Source organism: Saccostrea cucullata, unplaced genomic scaffold (assembly GCF_032062105.1).
Source record: "Saccostrea cucullata isolate Sc308-1 unplaced genomic scaffold, CSIRO_AGI_Scuc_v1 ctg239, whole genome shotgun sequence".
Lineage (NCBI taxonomy): Eukaryota > Metazoa > Mollusca > Bivalvia > Ostreida > Ostreidae > Saccostrea > Saccostrea cuccullata.
This window is the reverse complement of record NW_026939884.1, coordinates 533,414-560,778: the sequence shown is the minus strand read 5'-3', so window position 1 is coordinate 560,778 and position 27,365 is coordinate 533,414. Positions and strand designations below refer to the sequence as shown.

Sequence of the window (27,365 nt, the reverse complement as noted above, 5' to 3'; positions counted from 1 at the left end):
GTTGCATCATGAAAAATCATCTGTTCAAACAGAACTCTTATCCAACCTTTAAATAATCAATGATTTGAAACTCAATTTTCTACATTATAAAATCAGGAGAGAAAAAACTTCTCTTTTTAACATCAATTCTGTCTAAATATTTTGATGTTTTATTTAAGCGGTGCCTATTGATTAATGGAGATAGTTATGAGGTGTAATTGCATTATCGATGGTAAAACTTGTCAAATTTGTCAATATCATTGTCTGTATTCACTATAAAACCATGTAATGGCTTCTAATGAGAATAAAAACCTGCAAAAACATGTCAGCTTATTGGGAAGCATTTTCTAAAGTATCACAGTAAATTCATTTACTTAAGACAAACACAGATTGCATAATGCAATTGGTGTTATACATTTCAATGCAGGACGGCTCATAATAATGAGTACAATGAGAACTGGACAGATCTATTTAGTTAATGTACATACATATAAATACATCTACTGATTACTGTTCATATAAATTATGTAACAAAAATAAAAAAATATCATTTGAGAATTATGTACAAGAAAAATATCTTTGGCACATTGGTAACAACCTGACTAAAGGTATATTTATACAATATCTAATTAGACCATTTCCAATTAGTCAATGACTACAAAATCAGCACTTCACTAATTATTTCTAGCATGTCTGCATGATTCCTGCCTATAATTTTTTGACTTAAGCACCATTTTCTAAAATTCTTTTTGATCTTTCACTGCACAATCAGACAATAACTTAAATTACATGTAAGTATAAACAAGTTTTAAAATGTAATGAATGGCTTTGAACAGTGTCACATTTCAGAATATTTCAGCTAGTACATCACAAAATCTTGGTTATGATTTTTTGTGTGTTTTATGTATGTATTCTGTTTCATTAAAAAATATAGTTATTTTAACATTCAAGGACTTTTACTTTCATTAATCAGATCAAGGTGCTAGCTTTAAGATTGACAACAGTGTACATAAATCATGTATTAGAGGAAAATCCGGGACAGAGCTGCGGAGAATAAGGATAAAATTAATATACCATAAACTACAACCCCATTTGCTAATCACATATCACAGAGAATAAAAGGAATAATATTGTGGTCTGTACTCAGGCCGTTGACTCGTTAATGACGACCTGTTTCTTCCTCTTTCCTTTGCTGTCCAGGGTTCCAGTCGAGCCTATATCACTTCCTTCATCTGCATTTCCTCGATTCTTTTTTCTGTAATAAATAATAAATTTATGATAAACAAGTCAAACAAATTCTTAGAAGATTATGACACTTAATTTATTAGGTATGAAAAACATGTTAACTAACAAGGTATTTGATTAAATGTCCTGCCTACTATTTCCTTGTTAGAGAAGAATATTGCTGGATAAAGAGTAGTGATATATTCAATTTACTGTCACAAAAACATGTATATACAAAATAACTTTTAAAGTATGACTCTTTGCAGTCTGAGGGTGAATCAGACTCTAAATCTAAAGGTGTTTGAAATTCTGGATTATTCACATTTTGGCAAAAAAAAAAAAAAAAATCTGAAAACATTTCATTTTTCTAAAGTGAAGTCCTTTAGCAAAGTTGGAGCTACCATTTTATATGTATATACATACATGTATAAAATGTAACATTTCCATATCCCTGAAATCCTATTTCATTAATGACCCTGACTGACACATGAACGATGGGTAAACACCTTTATTCATTGACCATGTCCTAGAGTTCATTAACCTTTTTTTAATTTCTCATCAATCTCATCTCATTTAAATAATTATTAATTGGAAACCTAGTAAGGGTATTTTCATGTCTGCTTTCTTGTTGTCTGCATTATTTTCAATTCATAATAATGTACATATTAAGTTTTTAGACAATTTATCAGGAATGAAGTATACATGTATTGCATTCATGAAATACATGACGGAAAATTCCCCCAAAAGTATCCATATTGTTTTCCTCAACGACATGCAGATAAATGCAGCATACAGGTTTTGTTTTACTTAGCGCAATAATCATAACATCTATTGTCTTTCTGATGCTAGAAAAGTCTAAGAACTTGGCAAGAAACCATGTTTTCTTATAATAAGTTGGTGAGAATAAATTAAGACTTTATGTACAATACTGAAACATAAAATTATTATCCCTCACAACAGAGTTGGAGGAGATAGAGTAATGCAATTGTATGTGTTCATTGTGGGTGAGTGTAGAGTTACTTCAGTGTGAAACGGAAGTGATGACCAGAATGCTGCCTTGATTTATAGATATGTTCTTTGTCAGGGTTTGCTCTACCTTGTGGTGCCCTTGTTTCATATGTTTTTTGGAATTCTAAAATCAAACTGTCTAAAATTCATGAGCCTTTGGAGCCTTTTCCCCCAAAACTAGACTTTAACCATGACCCAGACAGCCTAAATTTCTGGTACCGGTGTAGCATAATATTTTGATACCGCGATATATTGAACCCGGGTTCAAAATATCGCATAATATTTTGAACCCAGGTTCACTTTTTCGCTGCGATATATTGAACCCCCTTATAAAATATTGAACCCCTACCTTTTTCATTTAAGAGGTAGGGGGTTCAAAATATTATGGCCATAAAATATTGAGTCCCCCTGCCCATTTAATTTTACATCTAGGGGGGTTCAAAATATTATGGCCATAAAATATTGAGTACCCCTGCTTATTTAATTTACAGGGAGGGGGGTTCAAAATATTATGGCCATAAAATATCGAATCCCCCTTTCCATTTAATTTATGAGGGAGGGGGTTCAAAATATTATGGCCATAAAATATTGAGTCCCCCTACCCTTTTAATTTTACAGGGAGGGGGGTTCAAAATATTATGGCCTTAAAATAATGAGTCCCCCTGCCCTTTTAATTGATGAGGGAGGGGGTTCAAAATATTATGGCCATAAAATATTGAACCCCCCCTTTTTTTATTTGTGAGGGAGGGGGGTTCAAAATATTATGGCCATAAAATATTGAACCCCCTTGCCTTTTTGATTTAAGAGGGAGGGGGGTTCAAAATATTATGGCAATAAAATATTGAGTCCCCCTGTCCATTTAATTTATGAGGGAGGGGGTTCAAAATATTATGGCCATAAAATATTGAGTCCCCTGCCTTTCCAATTTATGAGGGAGAGGGTTCAAAATATTATAGCCATAAAAAATTGAGTCCCCCTGCCCTTTTCATTGATGAGGGAGGGGGTTCAAAATATTATGGCCAGTGGAAGTGTGTAAGTGGGAGAAGGGTTTTAGATTATTTGCAGGCATATTATATCATCACTCCCTTTACAAAACAGTTCAATAGGGTGACTGAATAATTTATCGCCATAATATTTTGAGCCCCCCTCCCTGTAAAATTAAATGGATGGGGACTCGATATTTTATGGCCATAATATTTTGAACCGCCTCCCTCTTAAATTTAAAGGGCAGGGGGAATCAATATTGTATGGCCATAATATTTTGAACCCCCTCCCTGTAAAATTAAATGGGCAGGGGGATTCAATATTTTATGGCCATAATATTTTGAACCCCCTCCCTGTAAAATTAAATGGGCAGGGGGATTCAATATTTTATGGCCATAATATTTTGAAACCCCTTCCTCTTAAATTTAAAGAGCAGGGGGGTTCAATATTTTATGGCCATAATATTTTGAACCCCCTACCTCATCAATTACTAGTAAAAGGGCAGGGGGACTCGATATTTTATGGCCATAATATTTTGAAGCCCCCTCCCTCTAAAATTAAATGGGCAGGGGAATCAATATTTTATGGCCATAATATTTTGAACCCCCTACCTCTTAAATTAAATGGACAGGGGGACTCAATATTTTATGGCCATAATATTTTGAACCCCGGGTTCAATATTTTATAAGGGGGTTCAATATTTCGCAGCGATATTTTGAACCCGGGTTCAAAATATCGCGGGGTTCAATATATTATATGACACCGGTATTTATTCAAAACTCCAGTAGCCCAATTCCAGGCGTCACCATGAGTCAGATAGCCTCAATCATGTGTTTAAACCAATAAATCCCAGGCAGCCCAAATCCAAGGCTTCCCCCATGACCCAGGCAGCCACTAACCTTTGGTTTGACACTGATTGACAGTCCTAGTCCTGGGATTCACCTGATCCAGACTTTACCCATGACCCAGACATCCCCAATATCAGGCTTCATTCAAGACCCCTTTAGCCCTAATCTTTGGTTTGACCTTTGATCAAGACAACCCCAGACACGGGATTCACTCATGACCCAGGCTTCACCCATGACAAAAGTAACCCCATGCAATCCTAGGCATTATCTTGACCCAGGAGGCCAAACTCCCTGGCCTTACCCATAATTTAGACAGCTCTGTGCAGTATTACTGAGGATGGTATTACCTAGCTAGTGTTCAATTCTGTTGTAAATCTTGAAAATTGCTAAAATCACAATTTTTATTCATATATTTAAGAAATTTTGAAAACGATTTAAAATCGGAGGTTAATAATTCTAAACATTTTTGGTATATTACATACGTATACAACAAAAAGCCCATGGGCCACATTGCTCACCTGAGTAGCTTTGAACATGCTGTTCTTTACCCATTGAAATACCTATTGTGGCCTAGCCCTACCCCCAGAGGTCATGATTTTAATAATTCAAAATCTGCACTACCCCAGGATGCTTCCACATAAGTTTCAGCTCTTCTGGCTTAGTGATTCTAGAAGAAGATTTTTTAGTGACCCTACCCTATTTTTGTCTTTTCTTGATTATCTCCCCTTATGAAAGGACCTGACCCTTCATTTTAACAATTTAAACTCCCCTTCAGCCAGGGATGCTTTGTACCAAGTTAAGTTAAAATTGACCCAGTGGTTCTTGAGAAGAAGTCAAAAATGTAAAAAGTTTACAGATGGACAGACAGCTAGACAGACAGAGAGACTGACTGACAAAATGTGATCAGAAAAGCTCACTTGAGCCTTCAACTCAGGTGAGCTAAAAATGAAATTTAAAGGAATGTGTTGTCAGACCTCTTATACTTACATGTACTTTTATTTCCAAGAAGATCCATGCAGATGTCTTGTGCATGTGTAGCTTTAGTGTAATTAAGATAAAGATTATAAAATATAACTTGCAGTATTTAGTTGTGTGTGTCCTACGAATTTAGGGCAAAACGTTTATCATATAAGGGAAAAGTTTATGTGATTTACAGAGAGAACATATCTAAGGGTTGACAGTCAGAGAGAATAATACACAGTAACTAATTTGTTATTAATGATATACAGTGCTTTACTGGAACTAGTGGAACAAATCCTCAGAAAAGACCTATACTGAATAAAACATACAAGGCATCTACAGATCAAACTGCCATTTTATCCCCAACTGCCTGGTTTAAAGCAGTAATGGTACACCTTAATTGTATGGCTGCTAGTCAAACTGTATTTCATTTTCCTCTCAGGAAAAAAAAGATGATGTCGTGTCCCATAAATAATTGATGTTAAAATATTTCCTTTTGACAGAACAAATACCCTCACCAGATAATGAGGGAACTGATGGACAAAGATAGGCAAACTGTTTCAAACTAAATGGAAATGGGTTTTAATATTTCATCATCTTTGCCTTTCAACCAGAGCATTGAAACATAGCACGACTTCACAGGTGACTGCCCTTAAACATATTTGAAGCTAAACAAAAATTCTAATTCCTTTGGTGAAATGGAATTTTTCAACATAGGCCTATATATATAATTGCTTTGGAATGTATTACAATGAATTTTTTTTCCAATCAAATTTGAAATTATCTTGAATATGTCATTCATTATTCTGTTGTTTAATTTGTTCTCAGAGGAGGGATTAGGGAAGGGGTTGAATGTAAGAGGAAATACATTCTCTTCCCCCATTTGTCACAAACTATAAACATAGGTAATCAGAGATTACAGAGATCTCCTCAACGAATGTTGTCTTTAAGTAAGGCCAAGTCACACAATTAACCAACAAAAAGTGTACATTCCAAAAATGAAAATATTTAAGCAATTTTGATCTGATACTTTGAAATAGACCTACATAAAAAATTTGAACTAGTTCTTCTTCATGAAAATGTAATCAAAATCCAGCATCTGAAGCAAATTTGAGAGTTTTCATCTCTTGATGCAACATTTGTGCAAGTTTGGTTTATACAATGTTATTTAAGCCTTATAGTTTTTTAGGTAATAGACCTGCACCCATAACTTTTACCTGGTCTATTATCTGAAAAATGTATGTCAAATTCAGCATCCAAAGCAAGTCCATTAGTGTGCATCCTAAGATGTATCGTCCATGCAAGTTTGCTCATTATAGGGCTCATAGTTAGATGGAAATGAAACATGCATCAAAAACTAATATTTTCACTCATCCACAAAAAGTAAGTCAGATTCAGCATCCGAAGCAAGCCTGGTAGTATGCATCCTTATATGTATCATCCATGCAAGTTTGGTCAACATAGGGCTTATAGTTACTTTGAAATGAAACCTGCACCAAAAACTTTTACCTGTTTACTCAACCAGAAAATATAGGTCAGATTCAGCATCCAAAGCAAGCCCGGTAGTATGCATCCTTAGATGTATCATCCACGCAAGTTTGGTCAACATAGGGCTTATAGTTACTTGGAAATGAGACCTACACCAAAAACTGCACCAAAAACTTTAACCTGTTCACTCAACCGGAAAATGTAGGTCAGATTCAGCATCCGAAGCAAGCCCGGTAGTATGCAACCTTAGATGTATCATCCATGCCAGTTTGGTCAATATAGAGCTTATAGTTACTTGGAAATGAAACCTGCACCAAAAACTTTAACCTGTTCACTCAACCGCAAAATGTAGGTCAGAATCAGCATCCGAAGCAGGCCCGGTAGTATGCATCCTTAGATGTATCATCCATGCAAGTTTGGTCAACATAGGGCTTATAGTTACTTGGAAATGAAACCTGCACCAAAAACTTTTACCTGTTCACTCAACCGGAAAATGTAGATCAGATTCAGCATCCGAAGCAAGCCCGGTAGTATATATCCTAAGATGTATCATCCATGCAAGTTTGGTCAACATAGGGCTTATAGTTACTTGGAAATGAAACCTACACCAAAAACTGCACCAAAAATGTTAACCTGCTCCAAAAACATTAACCTGATCATTCCTTTGCTGAAATTACAGCATCTGAAACTTTGACTGGTACAATGAAACACACTAGAACCATCTTCCATGCATGTCTAATCAATATAGGACATAGAAGTACTTAAAAAGAAAACTGCTCCAAAAAACTTAACCTTAACCTGGGACGCCGACGCCGAGGGTATTACATAAGCTCCCCCAACTTCGTTGAGGTGAGCAAAAAATAATACAAAGAAATGCAGATTCCAGATGATTTAAAAAATGTTTAAAATGATACAATTTTAATTAAATTTACATGTAAATTAATTTAACTAGACATCTTTTTTTTCTTGTTAAAAATTAAAGGCTCAGCATGGATTAGCAATAAAAAATCAATTTTAAACAATAAAAGTACAGGACGGAATCAGGTCAGCTCAGATCTTTATGCAATATTAATGGCTCAAACCAAAATGTCAACTCAGAATCCAGATGCTGTATCTTAAAAAGTTCTTAAAAACAGATGTTCAAACTCAACAATAACAAAAAGTCTCTAGTTGCAGTTAAAATGTTAATTTATTGATTTTATATATCCCCCCACTGGTGATAAAGTTGACAGCATCTTTAAAATAATAGACAACTTTATTATTTCACTCCAAAAACAATCAGTGATTAGAAGTAAAGGGAAAAGATCAATACTGATGAGTTTTTAATCTATCCCCAACAGAAATAGTAGTACAGGTATTAGCATTGACATAATGCTAAATAAATGGTGGATTAATTGGTAGCAGTGAACATAAATTTTCTGTTCAAAAGCATTTTTTTATATTTCAGAAAATCTGAACTTTTTAACGTTAACTTCAAAAACAATCTAGTGTGCAAACATGATATAATTGCACACTACACATTTTCCCATTCAGACAAAAGTGTCTAAGCATAAGCTTTATTAAAAAAAAATTCTGTTAAAAACTTGATGAAACTTCTCAAAAGTAAAAATACATGTACATGTACATGTACAACTCAAAAAACAACATAAGGAATACTAGTATAGTATTCCAGACTCTGATATATTGTGAAGTTAATGCCATCAAACAAGAGAATCTAGGTTCAACTTTATTTAAATTCACCCACCTATAAAGATAAGGGGAATGCCATTGTCTTCATTTCCTGTTAAGTCCCCCATTATTGTTTATATGCAAGTTTCCTTTAAAACTCTTTGATGACAAACTATATAAACCACAACATGTTGCATACAATTATTATGTATGCCTATCAAGATTTTTCTATCCCAACCAAAGTCTAGAGTAGTGGCATCTTTGGTGATGTGCCTGTGTTACAATACAATGTGCTCAATTGATGTACTTTCACTTTCTTTACTTTTGTCCTTCAATTTAATATAGGGATGCAGTTTTGGCCACATACTCCCAACAGAAAAGAAATAAAATACCATTGATTTGAGACTATCTGTTCTTATTTCAAACAGCTGTCTTTTTTTTGGGGGGGGGGGGGGTGTAAAATAACCAGAAGTCTCTGTCGAGACTGTAGCTCTACTGGTTTGTACTAATCAAAAACCGATGCACAGAATTATGTATCTTAGTGTAGTCTATTTGTGTGATAAGTTATATTGAAATCAGACCAAAACTGTAGAAGGAGTAGCATTTTAAAGGAATTCCACAGAAAATTCTACTTTTAGTAACCATGGCAACACCGTTCATTGAAATCAAAAACCGATGCAATATTATATGTAAATTAGTGTAGTTTACTTGTGTGCCAAGTGATAATGAAATCAGACCAAAACTGTAGAAGGAGTAGCGTTTTAAAGGAATTTCTCAAAAAATTCTATTTTTAGTAACCAATGCAACACCGCTCATCAAAATCAAAAACCGATGCACTATTTTATGTATCTAAGTGTAGTCTACTTGTGTGCCAAGTGATATTGAAATGAGACTAAAACTGTAGAAGAAGTAGCGTTTTAAAGGAATTTCTCAGAAAATTCTATTTTTAGTAACCATGGCAACACCGTTCATCGAAATCAAAAACCGATGCACTACTTTATGTATCTTAGTGTAGTCTACTTGTGTGCCAAGTGATACTGAAATGAGATTAAAACTGTAGAAGGAGTAGCGTTTTAAAGGAATTTCTCAGAAAATTCTATTTTTAGTAACCATGACAACATCGTTCATCGAAATCAAAAACCGATGCACTATTTTATGTATCTTAGTGTAGTCTACTTGTGTGCCAAGTAATATTGAAATCAGACCAAAACTTTAGAAGGAGTAGCGTTTTAAAGGAATTTCTCAGAAAATTCTATTTTTAGTAACCATTGCAACACCGCTCATCGAAATCAAAAACCGATGCACTGTTTTATGCAGTTTAGTGTAGTCTACTTGTGTACCAAGTGATATTGAAATGAGACTAAAACTGTAGAAGGAGTAGCATTTCAAAGGAATTTCATAGAAAATTCTATTTTAAGTAACCATGGCAACACCGCTCATCGAAATCAAAAACCGATGCACTATTTTATGTATCTTAGTGTAGTCTACTTGTGTGCCACGTGATATTGAAATGAGACTAAAACTGTAGAAGAAGTAGCGTTTTAAAGGAATTTCACAGACATTTCTATTTTTAGTAACCACGGCAACATCGTTCATCGAAATCAAAAACCGATGCACTATTTTATGTATCTTAGTGTAGTCTACTTGTGTGCCAAGTTATATTGAAATCAGACCAAAACTGTAGAAGGAGTAGCGTTTTAAAGGAATTTCTCAGAAAATTCTATTTTTAGTAACCATGGCAACATCGTTCATCGAAATCAAAAACTGATGCACTATTTTATGTATCTTAGTGTAGTCCACTTGTGTGCCAAGCTATAATGAAATCAGACTAAAATTGTAGGAGGAGTAGCGTTTTGAAAAATTGTTTACAGACAGACGGACAGACAGACAGACAGACGGACGGACGCCGGACGCATTACTATCGCATAAGCTCTTCTGGTCTCTGACCAGTAGAGCTAAAAACCAGAATACTTAAGAAGAGTTACTGTCCAGATTCCAAAGTGGGAGTGACAGATAAGCTGGACTTGCCCACACTGATTCTGGGTAACTTCAGTATTAACTAGAGACACAAATATTTTCTTTGTTTAATTCCAGGTTTTCACCCCACATCAACCCTTGTGTTTGTTTTAGCTACATAATCAATGTCCTCGTGCATCAATCAAATTAAATATTTACGATTTTAAATGAGACAGTGATGTAATTTGCTACTTTATATGTATGGTATGGATGATCATTTTACAGAAAACAATTGATCTAAATATAAGCCATTCTAATCATCATGCACGATAAATTCGATTCTGATGAAATATTTAGAATCAGGCTGCTGAAACTCTAATCCTGGCTTTCTGATAAAAACATTTTTCATGTCTGTTCCCTTGACATTTACACACCATTGTTAATGTTATCCATCAAAACTGTTATCTTCAGTGAGCAAACAATAACATAAACGGCAATTTGAAAATTTAATTCCAAACCATAAATGTACCATCATAATTATAAACGATTTGTATAATAAAACAAGTGAATTCTGGTTAGTTTTCAAACAATCATTTTTACCCATTAATTCACTTGCTGAAAAAAAATTGACAATTTACAAGTTATTCTTATCGTATTTAATGTATCATAGAATGAGGTAAAAAAAAAATTTGCCATCTTAACGGCACTAGTAATGCAATCTTAAATTATTTGCTTTGAATTGTGAAAAATTATATGAAATTCTTTAGTAGAGGGTGTGTTTTATTTAATGATTTTTCATGAAACATATGCAGATTCCTTGTATTCAAACAATGTTATATGCAGCTGAACTTCGGCAACTCAAATGATATCTCGAATACCATGTAAAGGTAATTTTGAAGTCTCAATCTTAATATCTAAAGTATTCTACTCAAAGTTTTTCTTTTTCCTGTCAAAATTGAGATATCAAGTTTGATTTTATTAATGTTGAATGATGGAAGAAAAGGGGAGAAAACTATGAACTACAGCTCCAAGCAAGTAAGATTATGATCCCTATAGAGATTATTACTTACTTTGGCTTGGCTTCTAGTAAGTCCTCATCTGATTCTTCAGCCCCAGAGAGAAACTTCAGCTCCCCGGTCTTAGTTCTGTAGGCTGTGTACTACACAACAGAAATAATATAGATCAGGAATTGATGGTATTATTGTACTGTTCATAAGTAAATAGAATGTACCGGTATTAGTATATATCCTATATTGTGTAGGTTTTATTCCCAGACTCTCACCTTCTTTTTGACAGCTGTTTCATCATCCTCGTCCTCATCACTGTCGTCTACAGGTCTGTTGTCAGTGATGCTCTCTGAATCTGGAAATAAAATACCACACATGTACATCCAGGTAGATAGCAAACACATTGCATACTATGCATCAGGTTCTTTACAGTATTTCTATCCTAGCAATATTATCAGTTTAAGTAGAAAAACTGCAATTATTTTCACTGACAATAGTTTAAATTAAATAATAATTGCAAAAAATGCATAGGATGCCATATTTTATAAGATGACATAAGACAACATTAAACAAAAATGTATGTCTGCATAAAAAATTGTACAAATATAGTGAACAGTTATTTCATAAAATCTGGTTAATACACAAGTTCTAAAGTAATTGTTACTTTGTAAATATAATTGAATTTGAAAATCAGGAAAACATTTTTACATTAAAAGTACTATGAATGAAGATGCATGAGAAGGAGTTATTGCCCTTAGCAACATTTTTTAAATTGAATAATTGATTAAACAAGGAAAATTACATTTTTATAATTCTTTTACTGGACAATTATATGCATTATTCCAATTAAAAAGCATTCTTGCAAAAGATATTTTTCTAATGGATATGAATTTAAATAAATAATTTTTGCTAAAACCTATGACATCACAGGAGGATGGAAAACCTTTCGGGTGATTAAATATTAATGGAATTCAACATACATGCAATTGTGAAAAACCTTAAAAAAGAATATTCAGCAATTGCACAAGGAACAGAAATCAAAAGATAAAACTTATTTCATGAAGAATGAAATAATTACAGTAAAACCTGACTGCACACTGGTGTATAAATAACATACCCTCTTCGGCAACATAGCTGGAGGGAAAGAATCCTTGCTGACCGTCAGGCAGCTCTCCCATCCACCAGTTGTCGTTGTCTTTATAAAGTACGGTAATAACATCCCCCTTAAATATTGTCAGCTCATCAGAACGCTGGGCTCTGTAGTCATACAGGGCTACCACCTACAGAAACAAAGTTATTCAGGTCAGATCATCAGTGTACTATTCAAAGGACCAAAGATTGCATAGGAAATGTAGAACTTTAATAATGAATGAATCCTATTTGTCTTATCAGTACTTATCATACTTATCTTTATGGCTCACCTGTTTCTGGCTGACTGATTTACCAGCAGGTGCTTGGAAGGAAAACTGAGCCTTTCCTCCTTGTTGCTGGAAGTATATTACAAAGACAATAACTTTTTCATTATTCTGTTATGTTCACATAAAATTCATTTATATTTAAAAAAAATCTACTGACTTTCAAAATTTCAGAGAAATTATACATCTCAATTTTTCCAACCTTTTACTTTGTTTTTTTCCTTAATTTTCCTGTTTTGTGTAGAATTACAAGTATTTGGGGGGGGAGGGGGAAAGGGGGGGAGGGATAAGGATTTGGAAAAGAAATTCTGTTTTAGGTACCTACCTGTGTTAGGGCGATAGTTGGGGGTCTGCCTACAAATGTGGGACTGGAGCTTCTTGCACCATGGCGACCAACTGAAAACAAGGTTTAAAACTTAAATTTCTAGCATTTTATCATTTTTGAAAATCACTTCTTAAACTGCCATTGATAAGTGTCTTACCCTCAGTAAACCCAGGCCTCCAGTCAGTATCCCCGGTCTTCAGATACAGGTTCTGATTGGAGAACTGCTGCTGCTGCATGATACCAGTCATAGTACGAGAGGCATGGGGCGAGAAGGCCTGGGGAGAGGCCATCTAAACAACAAGAAATCTCATTTGTATGTCAATGTAATATGACTCCTATATTATGTTAATAGTAGGGATGTGCGATTTTATCGGTATACCGGTATATCACGATTTTTTGTTGTGTGATACGTATCGTGATACAGAGACCTAAATACCGGTCTTTAGGTACATATTATAAAGTCCAGAAATTATTCATTTTTTTGTTCAATCTTTCAAATTACAATTACAGAAAGTATAAAAAAAAATATTGTAAAAAGTGAAAAGAATGGCATCTTACTGTCCAAACATAATTGATTTTATATACATAAAAATTTCAAGAAAGTAAAATTTTGTTTTTCTAGCATATTTTTTAGAAAAATAATGACTTTTCATATAAAATCATTGTAAAAACTGCTTTTAAAAATATCATGATATTATTGTGATATTGTGGGGAAAAAATCGTGATATATCGCGATACGAAATTTTTGGCGATACCCATCCCTAGTTAATAGAAAAGTACATTTCAATATCTTTAATCTGTTCACAATATTTCAACTGACTACTGTACATACTTTTTTATTTATAGTTTTTGACATACTTAATTAACAGATAAATACCATGGTTCTGGGGGTCATGGAACCCATCATCAATCCTGTGTGTCCCATGCGGGGGGTGGACAGTGGAACACCGGGCAGGTCCATAGCAGGGGAGGTTATCTGAGCCTAAAAATAAAACACTGCATTATAAACTCTTACATGGTGCAAGATTTTAATTGTAATCTACCCTAGATATATAGATGTACATGTACAGTAGTGTTCTAATTATCACAAAGAAGTAGAGTTTTGTACAGAATTCTATCAAAAGAAAAACTGTACAATCTAGAAGTCTGACTTACTGTAGCACTGTTGAGTTTTCTCATCACTTTCTCAAATCTAGCAGTAGCATGTGCCTGGAATTCATCTTTTGTCAGAATTCTGGTTCCTAGACTTGATGTGGTTTTTCCTGTGTCCTCCTTTCTAGGGGAACTACAATATTTAAAAATTCATTTTATAAATGATTAAAATAGAATACAAGTCTTTAAAATGGTTTGCATATTCAAAATTATGTAGACTACAAAAACAATGCATTTTCCTCGTTTTGTAGAAATGAAACATATGCATATACATGTATATGTAGATCTTGCCATAATTTTCATAATAACATTAATATATATGTCCTATTTTTACAGTACTGAAGATATTTTTTATTTTTGTTCTGTATGTGCTAAAACATAACGTGTCAGTTAAATCATGAATGTGTCAAAAGTTCTAATATTGATACACACCCAGGTAATGTAGAAGTATGTGGAATCTCCTCGGGCTGAGTGTACTCGGGTACATTGATCTGTCTCGGGGATAATCCCGCATCTATCTGAGCAACTACAAAGTGTGAAAAGATCCAATTTGACACACATTTTAGTGTATTATTTCACTTGTATCTATTATTTCATGGAAAAGTTTGAGCATTCTGAAGTTTAATAATTATTGTAGTAAATATAAAATTACTGTGAGGATCGTAGTTGTAGATAAGGATTGGTTGGTTGTCACCGAGGGAACACAGCGCCATCATGTGGTCTCTAGGGTGATACTCCACATCCGTCACAGGGTACTGATAATTCAACTCCGAAAACATCGCTACCTGGTCACCTGAGTAAAATAAATAAGAATATACACTGTAATACCATATATCATTTTTATGTTATTGGAAGGGGAAGACAATTTGAAATTCTGCATATTTAACATTTTATTTTTTAAATATTTATTCATATTTTAAATTTTTATATTTATTATATAATGCATGCTCATGTATACCTATTACATGTATTTAATATTTATTCTTTTAGTAGCGTTTTATAAAATATTAATAACTGATCACTGTAACTTAATCACTATATTGGTTTTAGCTACAATTGATGATAAATTATCTAACCAGTCTCTGTGTTCCAGGCATAAGCAAAGTTATCCTCACTCCCAGCAAAGACAAATGACCCACAGGGAGTCAGGGTACTGTGGATTTCTTCTCTAAAGTTCAGGGCTCCAATGTACTTCTGCATCACTCTTTGTCTGCAGAACAAAACCATGTCTTATTGATTAACTATTAATTTAATATAATTCTACTTTAATTTTGTCACTTTAATAAACTGCTTCCCAGAGAATTTTTCCTTGCTATTCCCATTACCCTTCCAGGGAATAAAACTTTGTCAAAGAGGTTGATAAATTTGAAATAAGATTTTTCAAATATTTGTCTCTGATTCTCTCTTCTTCCACCTTTTAAAACCTTAACCACTGTTTTTCACTGAGCTACTTTTCATTTGAAAATGTCTTCTTCAACAAATGTTTAACACAACAGTAACTTACACCCTGAGGTCAAACATTCTGATGATGTTGTCCCTGCTGTGTACCAGGAGTCGTCTCCCATTGTGATGGAGGGTCAGACAGTTTATGGGGACATCCTTAAGCTCAGGGTCATCTATTTTACGGAATATGGTCCAGTCTCTTTCCCATCCTGTAAGAAAGAATCAATATTTTAATCAGTCTGCAAGTACATTTGAGTATTCTAAGCAGTCTGCATGTAAAAATTAATTTCTTATTCTAAACAACCAGCTCAATTATTAATTAATGCTTAATGTATATACTTCAAAAAAACTTGCTGTGTTTTACCTAATCTAGGTTCTTGTTCACCAACAAACACATTGAATATCAGGACATTTCCTGCACTGTCACCAGAATACATCTTCCCACCATCTTCTTCAAATATCAGTGTGTTAACTAGCCCTCTGTGGTCCTCTATTTCTTGCTTCAGCTATAGATAAACATTACACTGTGTATATGTTATGTTTTACTTCTACATATATAACAATAGTGTGGGCTTGAATAAAATCTTTTGCTATGTTAGAAGAGGCCTCTGTGCCTTTAAGTCATTTAATATCACTAAACAAGTTTTTCCTGACCAAGGTTTTCTTTTTCCTTAGCTATTCTTTTGAAATACATGGGAGCCCTAACATATCTTCTATATATTCAAGGACAAACAAGTGAAAAATTTTCCCAAGGAACAAAGCTAAATTTTCAGACTCCTTCAAAAATAGAATAAACAGGAACTTACAACTCCATGTTGCTCTGGTCCACTGACGTCCCAGACCCGTATCACCTGGTCGTAACCTCCCGTGGCGATTACCGTGTCCAGTCGGGGGTGGAATTTGGCCGTGTACACAAAGCCAGGGTGGGGGAGGAGTTTCTCCGAGAATTCAAAATTGTCCATGTTCCAAAGTCTAAAATGCAACAGTAGTAAATACTTAGTTATGTTCCGAAGCATTAAACTTAGTAACAATTTAGACATATAACTTCACACAATAAATTTCTTCTCTAACATTTAGTAATCCAGATCATACAATTCTTTCTCTAACATTGTGGTTAAATGTTTTTACCTTGCCGTTCCATCTGAGGATGCAGACAGAAGATGAGTGTCTCGTTTAGACCAGCACAGATCATACACCAGACCAAAGTGACCTTTTAATTTTCCTTTCAGCTCAAATGATGGCACCTTGATAGAACACAAGCAAATGTCAGCTTTTCTCAAAATTTATTCATTAGGTGTATTCAGAGACCAAGTGTGTGAAACGTGCAATAAATTAGTGCTCACACTTATACTTACAGGGCCCTGCAGGCCAAGTCAAAAAGCAAACGACAATACAAATATCCCCAAAACTGAATATTTTACCACTATTAAAAACTTTTTGATGCAGTGCATCTTCAGCTTGCAGCATTATGTTTTTACAGAATTATACCTTTGAAGACTTTTATAAAAACTAAAATATATACAGGCAGAACATATATTTACCTCATAAATAAATATAGGATATTGATCCCTGTCATTACAGGCACAAGCCAAGCTCCGCCCATCGTGTGAGAACCGGAGCATAAAACAGCCCTTTCTTCCCGCGGGGAGGGTAGCATGGAGGGTGTTGGGAATCCGGCAGGTCTGACCAGCCAACCGTGACCAGGAGGACAAAGACTTGTGTTCCCCCCTACAATGAGAACATGCATCTCTTTATGGTCTGCTTCACTTAATGTACAATTAAGTCACATGTTAAAAACTAATATCAAATGTTCCTCATTTATACCAAATACAAAACTATTCTGCATATAAACATATAGATCAACTTTAGTATCTCAATCAAACTCCAATATTTCATATACCATGCATATGTCAAAGTGATTTGAAAGTTCAAAACACTATTTTCTTATTGTAATTATTTTAATTTCAATATCTTTAATATTCAGTTTTATCACAGTTGTATTTTTCACCAAGTTCAAGATAATAAGGTCTGACTATATATGATTTTTTATGTATGTAATCAAAGGCAAAATAAAACAGCATGACTCTGAAAATGAGAAATGCATCCAGCATAGAAACACAGAAGAGAGTACAATTTGGCTATTTGGACTGGTTGTCTGTATTCTTGAATGAAGTCAAGAAATTCGAAACACATGCATACATACTCTAGCTTATAAACTGAATCAATTGACTTCTTTCTCAGTTTTTTTCATTTTTAGTTTGCAAGAACAATCTCTTTTTGTTACATTTATCTATGTGTAACTTTAGTTTGTTTTGTTTTTTTTTTTGTTTTTTTTTTTTTAAACAAAATGGGTTCTGGACGTTAGGCCAAGGGCATAAAAGGACACAACAATATTCTGTTTGTTATTCATGCTTTTGTGAAGGAAAGGAAACATATCTGTGAGTTTCAACATAATGATTCAAAATGATTGTGATATGAATCAACAATCAACAAATGTTACAAACTAGCATGTGAACAACTGAATGCTCAAACAAGTGACTTACCATTTTTTCTTCCTTTAAAAATGTGAAGTAAAATTATTATAAGAATATTAATATAGAGCTGCATATACATTGTAAATGTACTGCATAATTTGAAAAAAATAATGCAGCTAAAAATTCCATATCTTTAAGGTTATTTTTATGAGAAACTGCCTACTTTTTCTTTTCTCCCCATTGTGTACTTTTCTTCAGGTCTGTGTATGTACGGTGGCCCACCTCCTATAAAAACATTCATTTGAGCAAAATTAAAAGTGTGATCAACCAATAGACAATATATAAGTATATAAATAAATGAAAAATCCAATAAACACCAGCCGTCTGCATGCTAGAATCAAATTACCTATATATTTTTTTTCCCTTTCAAATCATTTATTCAATAATGTACAATATAACAGTGAGGCAAAAGTTCCGCAGAAGCCCTCTGGTAATACCTAACCAGGGGGTGTCAGGAGCTCCCTGGGTTGATATAATATCATATAATATATTTCCAATATTTAAACGCAGAATTTTTTCACATTACACTAATATATAATTATTGACGCTTCATTTTCATACATATACATAAATATATCAACAACAAAAAATTTGCACCATTTTTATATATAACAATTAAAGCACCTGTATATGTTTAACACCAATAGAAGCATGAACCTTGTTGCAGTGGGGATTGTGTGTAAAAAAAAAAAAAGAAAGAAGTCTATATCAAGCTCACTGTAACTAGTATTTAGGGCCAGGTCACCCTCAAATACGGGCCTTTTACCAAATTACCTATATTAATTTTTCCAGACTTCTTCATTGAACAAAATTATAAAACATGATCTACCAGTTCATGTTATTTTTTTTTCCTTTGAAGTACTTTTACATGTTTACTGAAGCATGCATTCTTAAAATGAGTAACAAACCTCCTGTGTAGCAAACATGGACCTCATGAGGGCGGGTTCCACGTCCCGCGGGGGTTGGATCCCTTTGATGGTGACGTACAGAGTGGAGGGGTAGGGCTCCCTCTTCATACTGCTCCACCACTGGTAAACCTGTCCAGGTGTAACAGGAAAAATAGCTCATCACAGCATCATATAAGGTATACACATAATTATCATTATTATTAGCAAAATAATAAACATGTTTTGATTCTAATGATATACCGTATAGCCCGTTAAGTCAGATTGTATTAATTTGTATTATGAACATTTTTATGCAATCATGATGTTATGTTGTAAACATATTTATTTTTATTTAACACCTTACATCATGCTCCTTGTCTGCTATTTTAAATTATTTAATTCAATGTTATTATTTTTTTTTCAGATTTGACATGTTCAGCTAACAAAATCTTACCTCTAGCTGGTTGGGTTTTGGGTGGGAGCTGCTGGGAGGGACAAATAATTGCAGCCTCACTTTGGAACCAACATTCAATTTGTTATTATTTCCACGTATCTGGAACAAAAGAAAGAAATGATTTGGAGTTAATTTCATATACCAGAACATTGATGATCACCAAATTCTCTCTTTTTTACAAGCTGTTAAAATGACCTATCACAATCTAGTGCTCTGTTTCTAGAACTTTGTCAAATAAGTTGCAGAGAACAATATGCATGTGTATGCACCAGTATAATTTTGACTAAGATATTTCTAATTCAAAACACAGGTTTTGAGTACAAATTCAAATTAAAAATTTTAACTCTTCAATAGTCAAAAATTATTCAATGCTCTAAGATAGAATTGAAATAAAAGTGCACTGTACCTTTAAGAAAGCCCATGCTATTCTGTACCAGCCCCCCTCTCTTTTTTGGCTGGAGAACTGTTTACTGGCTGTGTTCATACTCACAAAATCAAGCACCTATAGATAACATTTTTATCAAAAATTGAAAAATTATTGAAGAAAAACATTAATGCATAAAACTTCAGTACCACTTGGACCACCTTACTTAGAAATCAACTTTATTTACTAACAACAGTGTATTTCTAAATGAGTTTCTCCTTCATACATGCATACACTTATTCAAAATTTAATCCTGGATTCTTGTTCTTATATTGTTGCTAAATACATTACTACTGTAAAATTGATTACTTGGAAAAAAATTTTGGGACAAGATATTTGATGCTAAAAGTTGCTTTCAGCATGATAAGGGGGAGCAAATTAATAAACATGTTTTGATTCTAACAATATACATTTTCACTGTCTTTTGATTATCTTCTCTGGAATTGGTTTTAAAAACTTTTGATGAGGTTTTAAATGTCAAAAAATAAAATGAAAAAAAAATTCAACCAAGAATCTAAACCAAAAAATCTTAAACTTAAAAATCTGGTATATGTGAGTTTAAAAGTTACAGTACTTTAATAAACAAACCTAAAGCAGAAAAGATGGAGCTTATAAAAATTAATAGCTTCTTCATATCATTGAATTTTCAATTTGCTCACTGATTGAACAAATTGTTTTCAAATACACACTCTCTTGTTCAGGGAAAGAGGAAAACATTTACCTCAAAGAAGACAATGACTTTAAGATCCGTCTCTATAAAGTAGTTAAAGTTCTCATTGAACAGAAGCAGCTCTTCCCAGACAGGCACCACTGACCTAGACAAAATACAAACAAAAGTGAGTACCATTCAATATTGACTGTCCAGTGTAAGCTTATTCTGTTAACTGGTAGTAAGTACTTACTTCCTCTCCTTAAAATCAAATGGTTGGGTCATGATTGGAAGGATTTTGTCCACTTGTTCATTCTCTGTCTCAAAAAAGGCAGTCACTGCTCTGTCCCTAAGGCAGGAAATGAAATCATTATCTAAAACTACCTCCTGGTACATTATGATACTTCAGAACAGTCTCTTAATCATCTAGGCATACAAATTACTTCAAAACATTGCAAATATTGAACTATAAATAATGAGGGTAATTATTGGGAGAAAATTTCGCTGAATACACCAGATAACTCTGTTAGGTCGTGACTGCGTACTTGTGTTGTTTGTGGAGGTAGGTCCCTGTCTCCTCATCCACTATGTGGACCCTGACCAGCGGGTGGAGGATGTGGAAGTCGTTCTTTAGTTTGTCCGTTCGGTGGATCGTCACCGATAACACCTCCCCCTCATCTTCCACCTTCATCCGCTCCTCCCGTCTCCGCTCCAACTCCGCCTCATCCACTGAAATAAATTTTATCAGCCTTTATTTCTAGTACCTACCTTTAATGAATTCAACCTCTTAAAATAAGTTTGTTTTTCATAAATTCATCATTGAGTCAGAACTGTGTCTGGAAATACATACCTGGCTCCTTTTTCTTTTTCTTGTCTTTTTTCTTGGCTGGCTTTTTGACTTCTGTTTCTTCATCTGGTGATAAATCCTCCTAAAATTCATTGCAAAAAAGATTGATAAACTATTTTCTGAATTGGATTTGTCATCAAAACTTCTGCTTATAAAATGATTCAAGAAAAAATCTATTTTTACTTTTTTTTCTCACTAAAGTAAATAAAATAACAAACAATGCTGAGGAACAGTACAAGATACACACCTCTCCTTCTTCTTGATCCTCCCCTTCCTCTGCCTCCTCTTCCCCCTTCTTCTTTTTCTTCTTCTTCTGTTTGACTGCAGCCTTCTCCTCTGTCTGCTCTTCCTCCTCCTCCTCAGCCTTGACCTCTTTCTTTTTCTTCTTCTTCTTCCCCACTGTCTCTGATACCACAGACTCCTCAGAGGGTGACATGGGTCTCTCTTCCTCAGCCTCTCTCCCCTTCTTCTTCTTGCCTTTGGTCTTGGTTGGTGTAGGAGGTACAGACTCCTCAGAGGGTGATAAAGGTCTGGTGTCCTCATCTTCAGTCTCTTCACCTTTCTTCTTCTTCTTCCCTTTCTTGGGAGCAGTCATCGACTCTTCAGATGGAGACATAGGACGTTCTTCTTCACTTGCCTCTACATTTTTCTTCTTCTTTTTCTTTGTCTCTGGCCTTGCTGGAGATGTCGGTTCTGACAATGGCTGCTCATCTTCACTTTTCGCTGCAGGCTTCTTTTTCTTCTTCTTTCCTGTTTCTGCGAGTTCACTGTCTGCTGGAGACAAAGGTCTCTCATCTCCGGAGACGACTTCTTTCTTTTTCTTCCTGGGTGCCTTTGTTGGAGTTTCTGTTGTAGTCTCCCCATCTGGTGGCTTTTTCTTCTTCTTTGGTGTTGTAGCTAGCTCATCTATTGTCATGGTTTTGTCTTCAATCAGTGTGTCACTGAAAAGATTGGATTAGGAGATTCTTATAAATCTGAGTGTATGAAATAGGAGTGTATTCATTGGAATAAAATTTTATTAGAAAATAGAAAAGGATGATTACGTGTCAATTTTCTCGGTGGGCTTTTTCTTTTTCTTCTTCTTTGTATTATCAACTTTCTCTTCATCATTTACAAAAGCTGAATTGTCTTTTGCTGTAATTAGACAAAAATATAAATACATGTATGTATACATTTAACTTTTTTAAATGATTCCTTTTGGCATGATAATTTTCATTATAAGTTGAAACAATGTCCAATTACAAGCTGACATTTCTAAAATAATAACTTTAGGTACACATAATATCGAGTTTACTTCAGTGTCTTATAAAATATTCAATACATGTACAAGTATCTCAAATTTCCAAACATATTAATATTACGAAAAATGATAATTTCTCTAAAGGTATTCCTTGTCTCTCTGATGAAGGTTGGAATTTTTCTCTATGAACACTGACCTTGCTCCTGTAGTTTCTGTCGTCGTTTGTTACTTTTTTCATTTTTCGGACTGTTGTCTGGGTCGTAGGTGTTAGCTTTAATGGCGGCATCCTCCTCCTTCTGTAAACCTTCTCCTTTCCTCAGAGATTCCAGCTATAAAACAAGGAATTAGTCATCTCAAATCTTCACATAGGGCTAAGGCTCATTTATTTTATATTTTGTAACATTTGAACAGAAATACTAAAAAAAAAACAATTAATTATTTTTTTTCTGATGAATTGTATAGATCTAAGTAATTTAATAAATCATGTTTTAATCATCATTGTAAACATACCACTGCCTCTGTCTCGGCCTTCTTCTTTTTCTTCTTTTTGGCTCCACTGAAATTTATTTAAATGTTTATCTAAATGCTTCTTTTTATTATTTATTGTTCTTTATCTAAGTGTCTTTGCTCTTATTAACAAATGAATATTGGTAAAAATACACTATCCATGTTACTACAGTTATTCTAAAATCAGTATATCTCTTAATTTGGAGACAATTTATAACCGGAAAAAATGCCTTGGAGATTTCTTATTTTACATCAATTACATATTATGCCATTTTGTATTTAGATTTACCACATTGAAAGAAACCTACCATTTCTATTTAGTATTACAAGATCTACCAAAAAATGATTTTGCAACAGGTCAATGATAACTTTTACAAGAATTTCTTCAAAATTGATCTATATTCAAATTCAATTTTTTTTAAAAGTGTTTGTTCGTCCTCTCCCAACCTAAAAAAAATACCATCTGTGTCCCTCTCGCAACCAACTAAAATTGGCCCAACTCAAAAAAAATTGTGAACACCAAATTAATGGTTAATTAGGAGTGACAGAAGTGACGTACTCTGTGGCCTGATCCACTGCCTGCTGAAGGAGCTGGTCAAACTTAGAACTGCTGCCCTTCAGATCCGCTGAAACCAAACAACACAAGAAATGGGTTTAATGTTAAATAAATTATTAATCATAATGATAAACATGGTCACCTTTTATATTTGTTTGTTTGTTTTTTGTATAGAAACATAAACATATTCAAACTGAGTATAACAAGGTCAAGGTCCGAAATCATATTCAGCAATTCAACAGAAAATTTCTCAAGTGAAACAACATGACCAGTTCCAACCAACACCTTATTTCTTTATTACATCATGATTTATGTTAGAATTTATTCTGACAAACAGAACTTGGTTTGATCTTGTAGAACACACTACTGGCCCGTGATCAATAGAAATACATTTGTATTTGGTTTTTGGAAACTCTGCCAGGTTATTACAGCAACAAATGTGTGTAACTGGATGGTAAATGTTATGAGTACATTCCTATAGAACCTCAGATGATGAACAAAATACTGTCAAAATAATAAATTTATAATATAGCCTTCTGTAATTTGTAAAATATGAAAAAAGAAAACTTTTTGGATCAGTTTTACAACTGTTATCCATAAACTAAATTAAGTTTTTCAAGGAACTTTTTAATACACACGACAAATAAGCCAATATATACTGAACATTTTAGGGTGTATATATTGCAACACAAAATCAACAGTAAAACTGAGGCCTAAAATAAAATTAAGTTTGTTTGCAGTTGCCTACCGACCCACTGAAAATGCACCCGACCCAAACTTTTTTTTTAGCCATTTGGTAATTCTTTTTTTTTTCAATTTTTCAGAACATTGAAACAGTTTCATTTTCAAATTTTGACACGTTTTTTATCAATCGGTGGTTTATAACAAGAGGTGAGCTTATTCATGTCTAGTAAGTGTATGAAAACCTCGTTTATTTGTTATCTAACAAAAATCTGATTTTTTTTTCCAAAAAAAAAAAAAGGAATGCCTACCTACCGACCCAGTCTAAAATTACAGGTCGGCAACTGCAAACAAAGAATTTTTTAAGCTTGGCCTGAGTGATACAGATTTGGGTATATAATAAACATAAATATCAATCTCTATTATACAGTTTACATAAACAATTACCGAGTGGAATTTCATCTTCCTGTTTTGCCTTCCCAGACTTTGGCCTGGCCTTTTTATTCTTTTTTGCTTTGTCTTTTGTTGCAACTAAAGATGAAAAAATAAGACATTTAAAAATACACCAAACTCTAACTATCACAAACTCTTTAAATAAATCATCCATATAAACATGTTGGTGAAAGCAGTTTTCAAGCATTTGCTAAATAATACTTTGCAGAGAGGACAACATATTTAATTTCTGAATAAATAAATAAAAAAGCTAAATTAGTCATTATAATGAATATATACTTCACATCAATTTCAATTTTATTGAATATATCAAACGTAATAATGTAATTTTTGTTACATTTTCATAAAGTGTACACATGTCATGAATAAGCAAAGGTGTAGAAAGCCACGAATATTTAGAAAACGAATTCCATATTTTAAAAAAAGAAACAGCTGACTTGGTTTTAATCATAGACAAAATAATATAAATTTATTTCCATAGTAAACATCATTTCAAAATGCTTTTATTCATAGTTGTTGATAGAAAACGGCAAATCTTCTATATACAAACACGTTTGATCTTGTTTTCGGCGCCAAATAGTCCAAATTGCTCGTTAATTTCCATAACTATTGTAAAATTAAAGATATAATGGTTGATATATTTCTTTTCTTAGATAAAATTTAACAATGCATCTAATGTTCATCATAAGATGTAGTTGCAAATGTGCAATAATTATTGTAGACAACAAATGTTCCTACCGTCGTCGGCCATCTTTGTTTACATTCTACTCCGCACTGAAAGATTTTTTGAATTTCATTGGGTGAGAATTTTTTAGGATCGATGTAAAAATAGTTCCCTTCTACTCAAAGGTCCTTAGGCACTTGGACAGGACCTATGTACTATAGTATTAGTAGATAAATCCCTGGCTTGACATAATTTATTTTTTAAAAAACCTTTTTAGAATAAATACTAAGCCTGAGTAGTGCAATGTATTTTTTGAACAAATAAAATAAAATTTATAATGTGTAGAAATACGTGTGATATTTTCAAAAGTTTATTATTTTTTATTCCTTTTTGAAAAACGGTACATATTTGTCCGTCTGTATCATTCTGTTTGAGTGTGACACATTCTCTCAAAGAGTATTTGAGTTTTGAAATGAAAATTTGAATATTTTAATGAACAAATGTTTATGCCGCAGTTTCTTTTAAGGACAAGATCATAAATTATCCATCGCAAATTTATACAATAGTTAAAAGATAGTGATTTTAGGTTTTTAAATTTGAATCCCATTTCATTGTATTCACAATTAATCCAGTTAGGCATAAAAATAACACTTCTGATTAACATTTTGAGATTTGAAATTCCACTGATTGTCGACGGATTTTCCTGTTATATCCCGATCATGAAAAGGAGCAAGCGGCGGGTGTGATCGGTCGGCAGTAGATGCTCTCTCCTCCATGGCACCTGATCCCACCTCTACCCAGTGTTCTGGGGAACCATGTTTGCTCTTCAAAACTTGTATTTTTAATGGACTATTTAACTTGAATACTGTTCGTTATCTTTATATATCTCATACATTTTGTCTGGGATCATGAGTATACACCTCGTTTTCGCACTAATACATCTAAAAAAATCTTTGAGCTTTTGTAATGAAACTAAATCTCACCACTTTCTAAGACGTAAGAAAGCAAATTGTTCCTGATGCTAAGAAATCAAAAGTCAATACTAGAAATTAATGAAAAGAATTATTGCTATAAAATCCGAGCTAGATTATTACTCACGTTTTCTTTGAACCTTTTAATTACAATTTTATATTACAACTTTTTTCAGTGTCTAATAAAGGTCCTAGTTATGGACAGACGAGACGTTCCTGAATAATATAAAAAAATTCAAAGGTTTTGTCATTGAAGAATTACATGAACAACTTTAACATGTTTACTCACAAAAAATTGAGGTATCTTACCAGGCATTTGTGCAAGATACCAGATGATGGCATTTCTACGAAAGTCCATTCAGCTCATTTTCGTAGGTTATTTTTTTTTTTCGCGTTATAACGCGAAGCTTTTGCTATTTGCCCAAGACATTTGCTTAAGTCTCAACTTTCTTTTGATTTTGTTATCAAATTTATTCATTACAGTGACAAGCAAAAGGCTATTTTGATCTTAGACTATCACAAGCTACAATTTTAAGTTTTCTTGCTATTGAATCCATCTTTACCGTCATATTTTGTCTTTCTCAACTTTGTTAAAACAATTCAAAGTTTATACGAGTTTATCAAAAGTTAAACTTCAAGATTATGCATGAATTTCGGGAAAAATTACTCCTTTCCGGCGTCTTTTTTTATACACTCTTTAGAGACTTTGAAATAATTTTATTTTCCCATAATGATCAAGATCTGAGAAAAATGACAAAATGAGGTAAATTTGTCGGTTGTGTCCCACCACATTTGTGAAAATTGGATAGCAGATTTTCATTTGTCTCCGTTTTATTCACTGTAGAAATACGATTTCGTATTTTGAGGTTGCGCCACGTGGTCATTCCATTGCTTATGAAAACATGGACAATGAATTCAAAGTGTACACACTCTGCCGTATATCTTAATAGTTTTGATTTATGACGCTAGTCTACGAGAATCCGGGTCATTTCTCCCCAGTACTTGCTCCGCCTAGGTCATTTCCGTCCAGGTCATTTCTCG

General features: G+C 33.6%; 1 protein-coding gene across 2 annotated transcripts; it reads right to left on the bottom strand.

Annotated features, from left to right (window-relative positions):
- Window positions 1-1,117: 1,117 nt before the first annotated feature.
- Window positions 1,118-25,457, bottom strand: LOC134254201 (jouberin-like). 2 transcript variants are annotated; one of them, XM_062736747.1, is made up of 32 exons: window positions 25,428-25,457; window positions 24,684-24,767; window positions 23,559-23,625; window positions 23,003-23,048; window positions 22,689-22,821; window positions 22,296-22,386; window positions 21,500-22,193; window positions 21,256-21,334; window positions 20,951-21,134; window positions 20,659-20,754; window positions 20,478-20,571; window positions 19,739-19,834; window positions 19,333-19,431; window positions 18,900-19,028; window positions 18,155-18,216; window positions 16,999-17,185; window positions 16,586-16,701; window positions 16,264-16,429; window positions 15,822-15,963; window positions 15,519-15,666; window positions 15,091-15,224; window positions 14,667-14,807; window positions 14,447-14,540; window positions 14,018-14,147; window positions 13,740-13,844; window positions 13,020-13,152; window positions 12,863-12,933; window positions 12,544-12,609; window positions 12,240-12,402; window positions 11,398-11,477; window positions 11,186-11,274; window positions 1,118-1,234 (listed from the first exon to the last, which is right to left on the bottom strand). In XM_062736747.1, exons 1-32 carry the CDS (start codon window positions 25,438-25,440, stop codon window positions 1,123-1,125), a joined length of 4,044 nt encoding a protein of 1,347 aa, XP_062592731.1. In that variant the 5' UTR covers window positions 25,441-25,457; the 3' UTR covers window positions 1,118-1,122. The 2 variants fall into 2 exon arrangements, with proteins under 2 accessions (XP_062592731.1, XP_062592732.1); XM_062736748.1 differs by lacking the exon at window positions 1,118-1,234 and adding an exon at window positions 10,709-10,730.
- Between the last annotated feature and the right edge of the window lie 1,908 nt (window positions 25,458-27,365).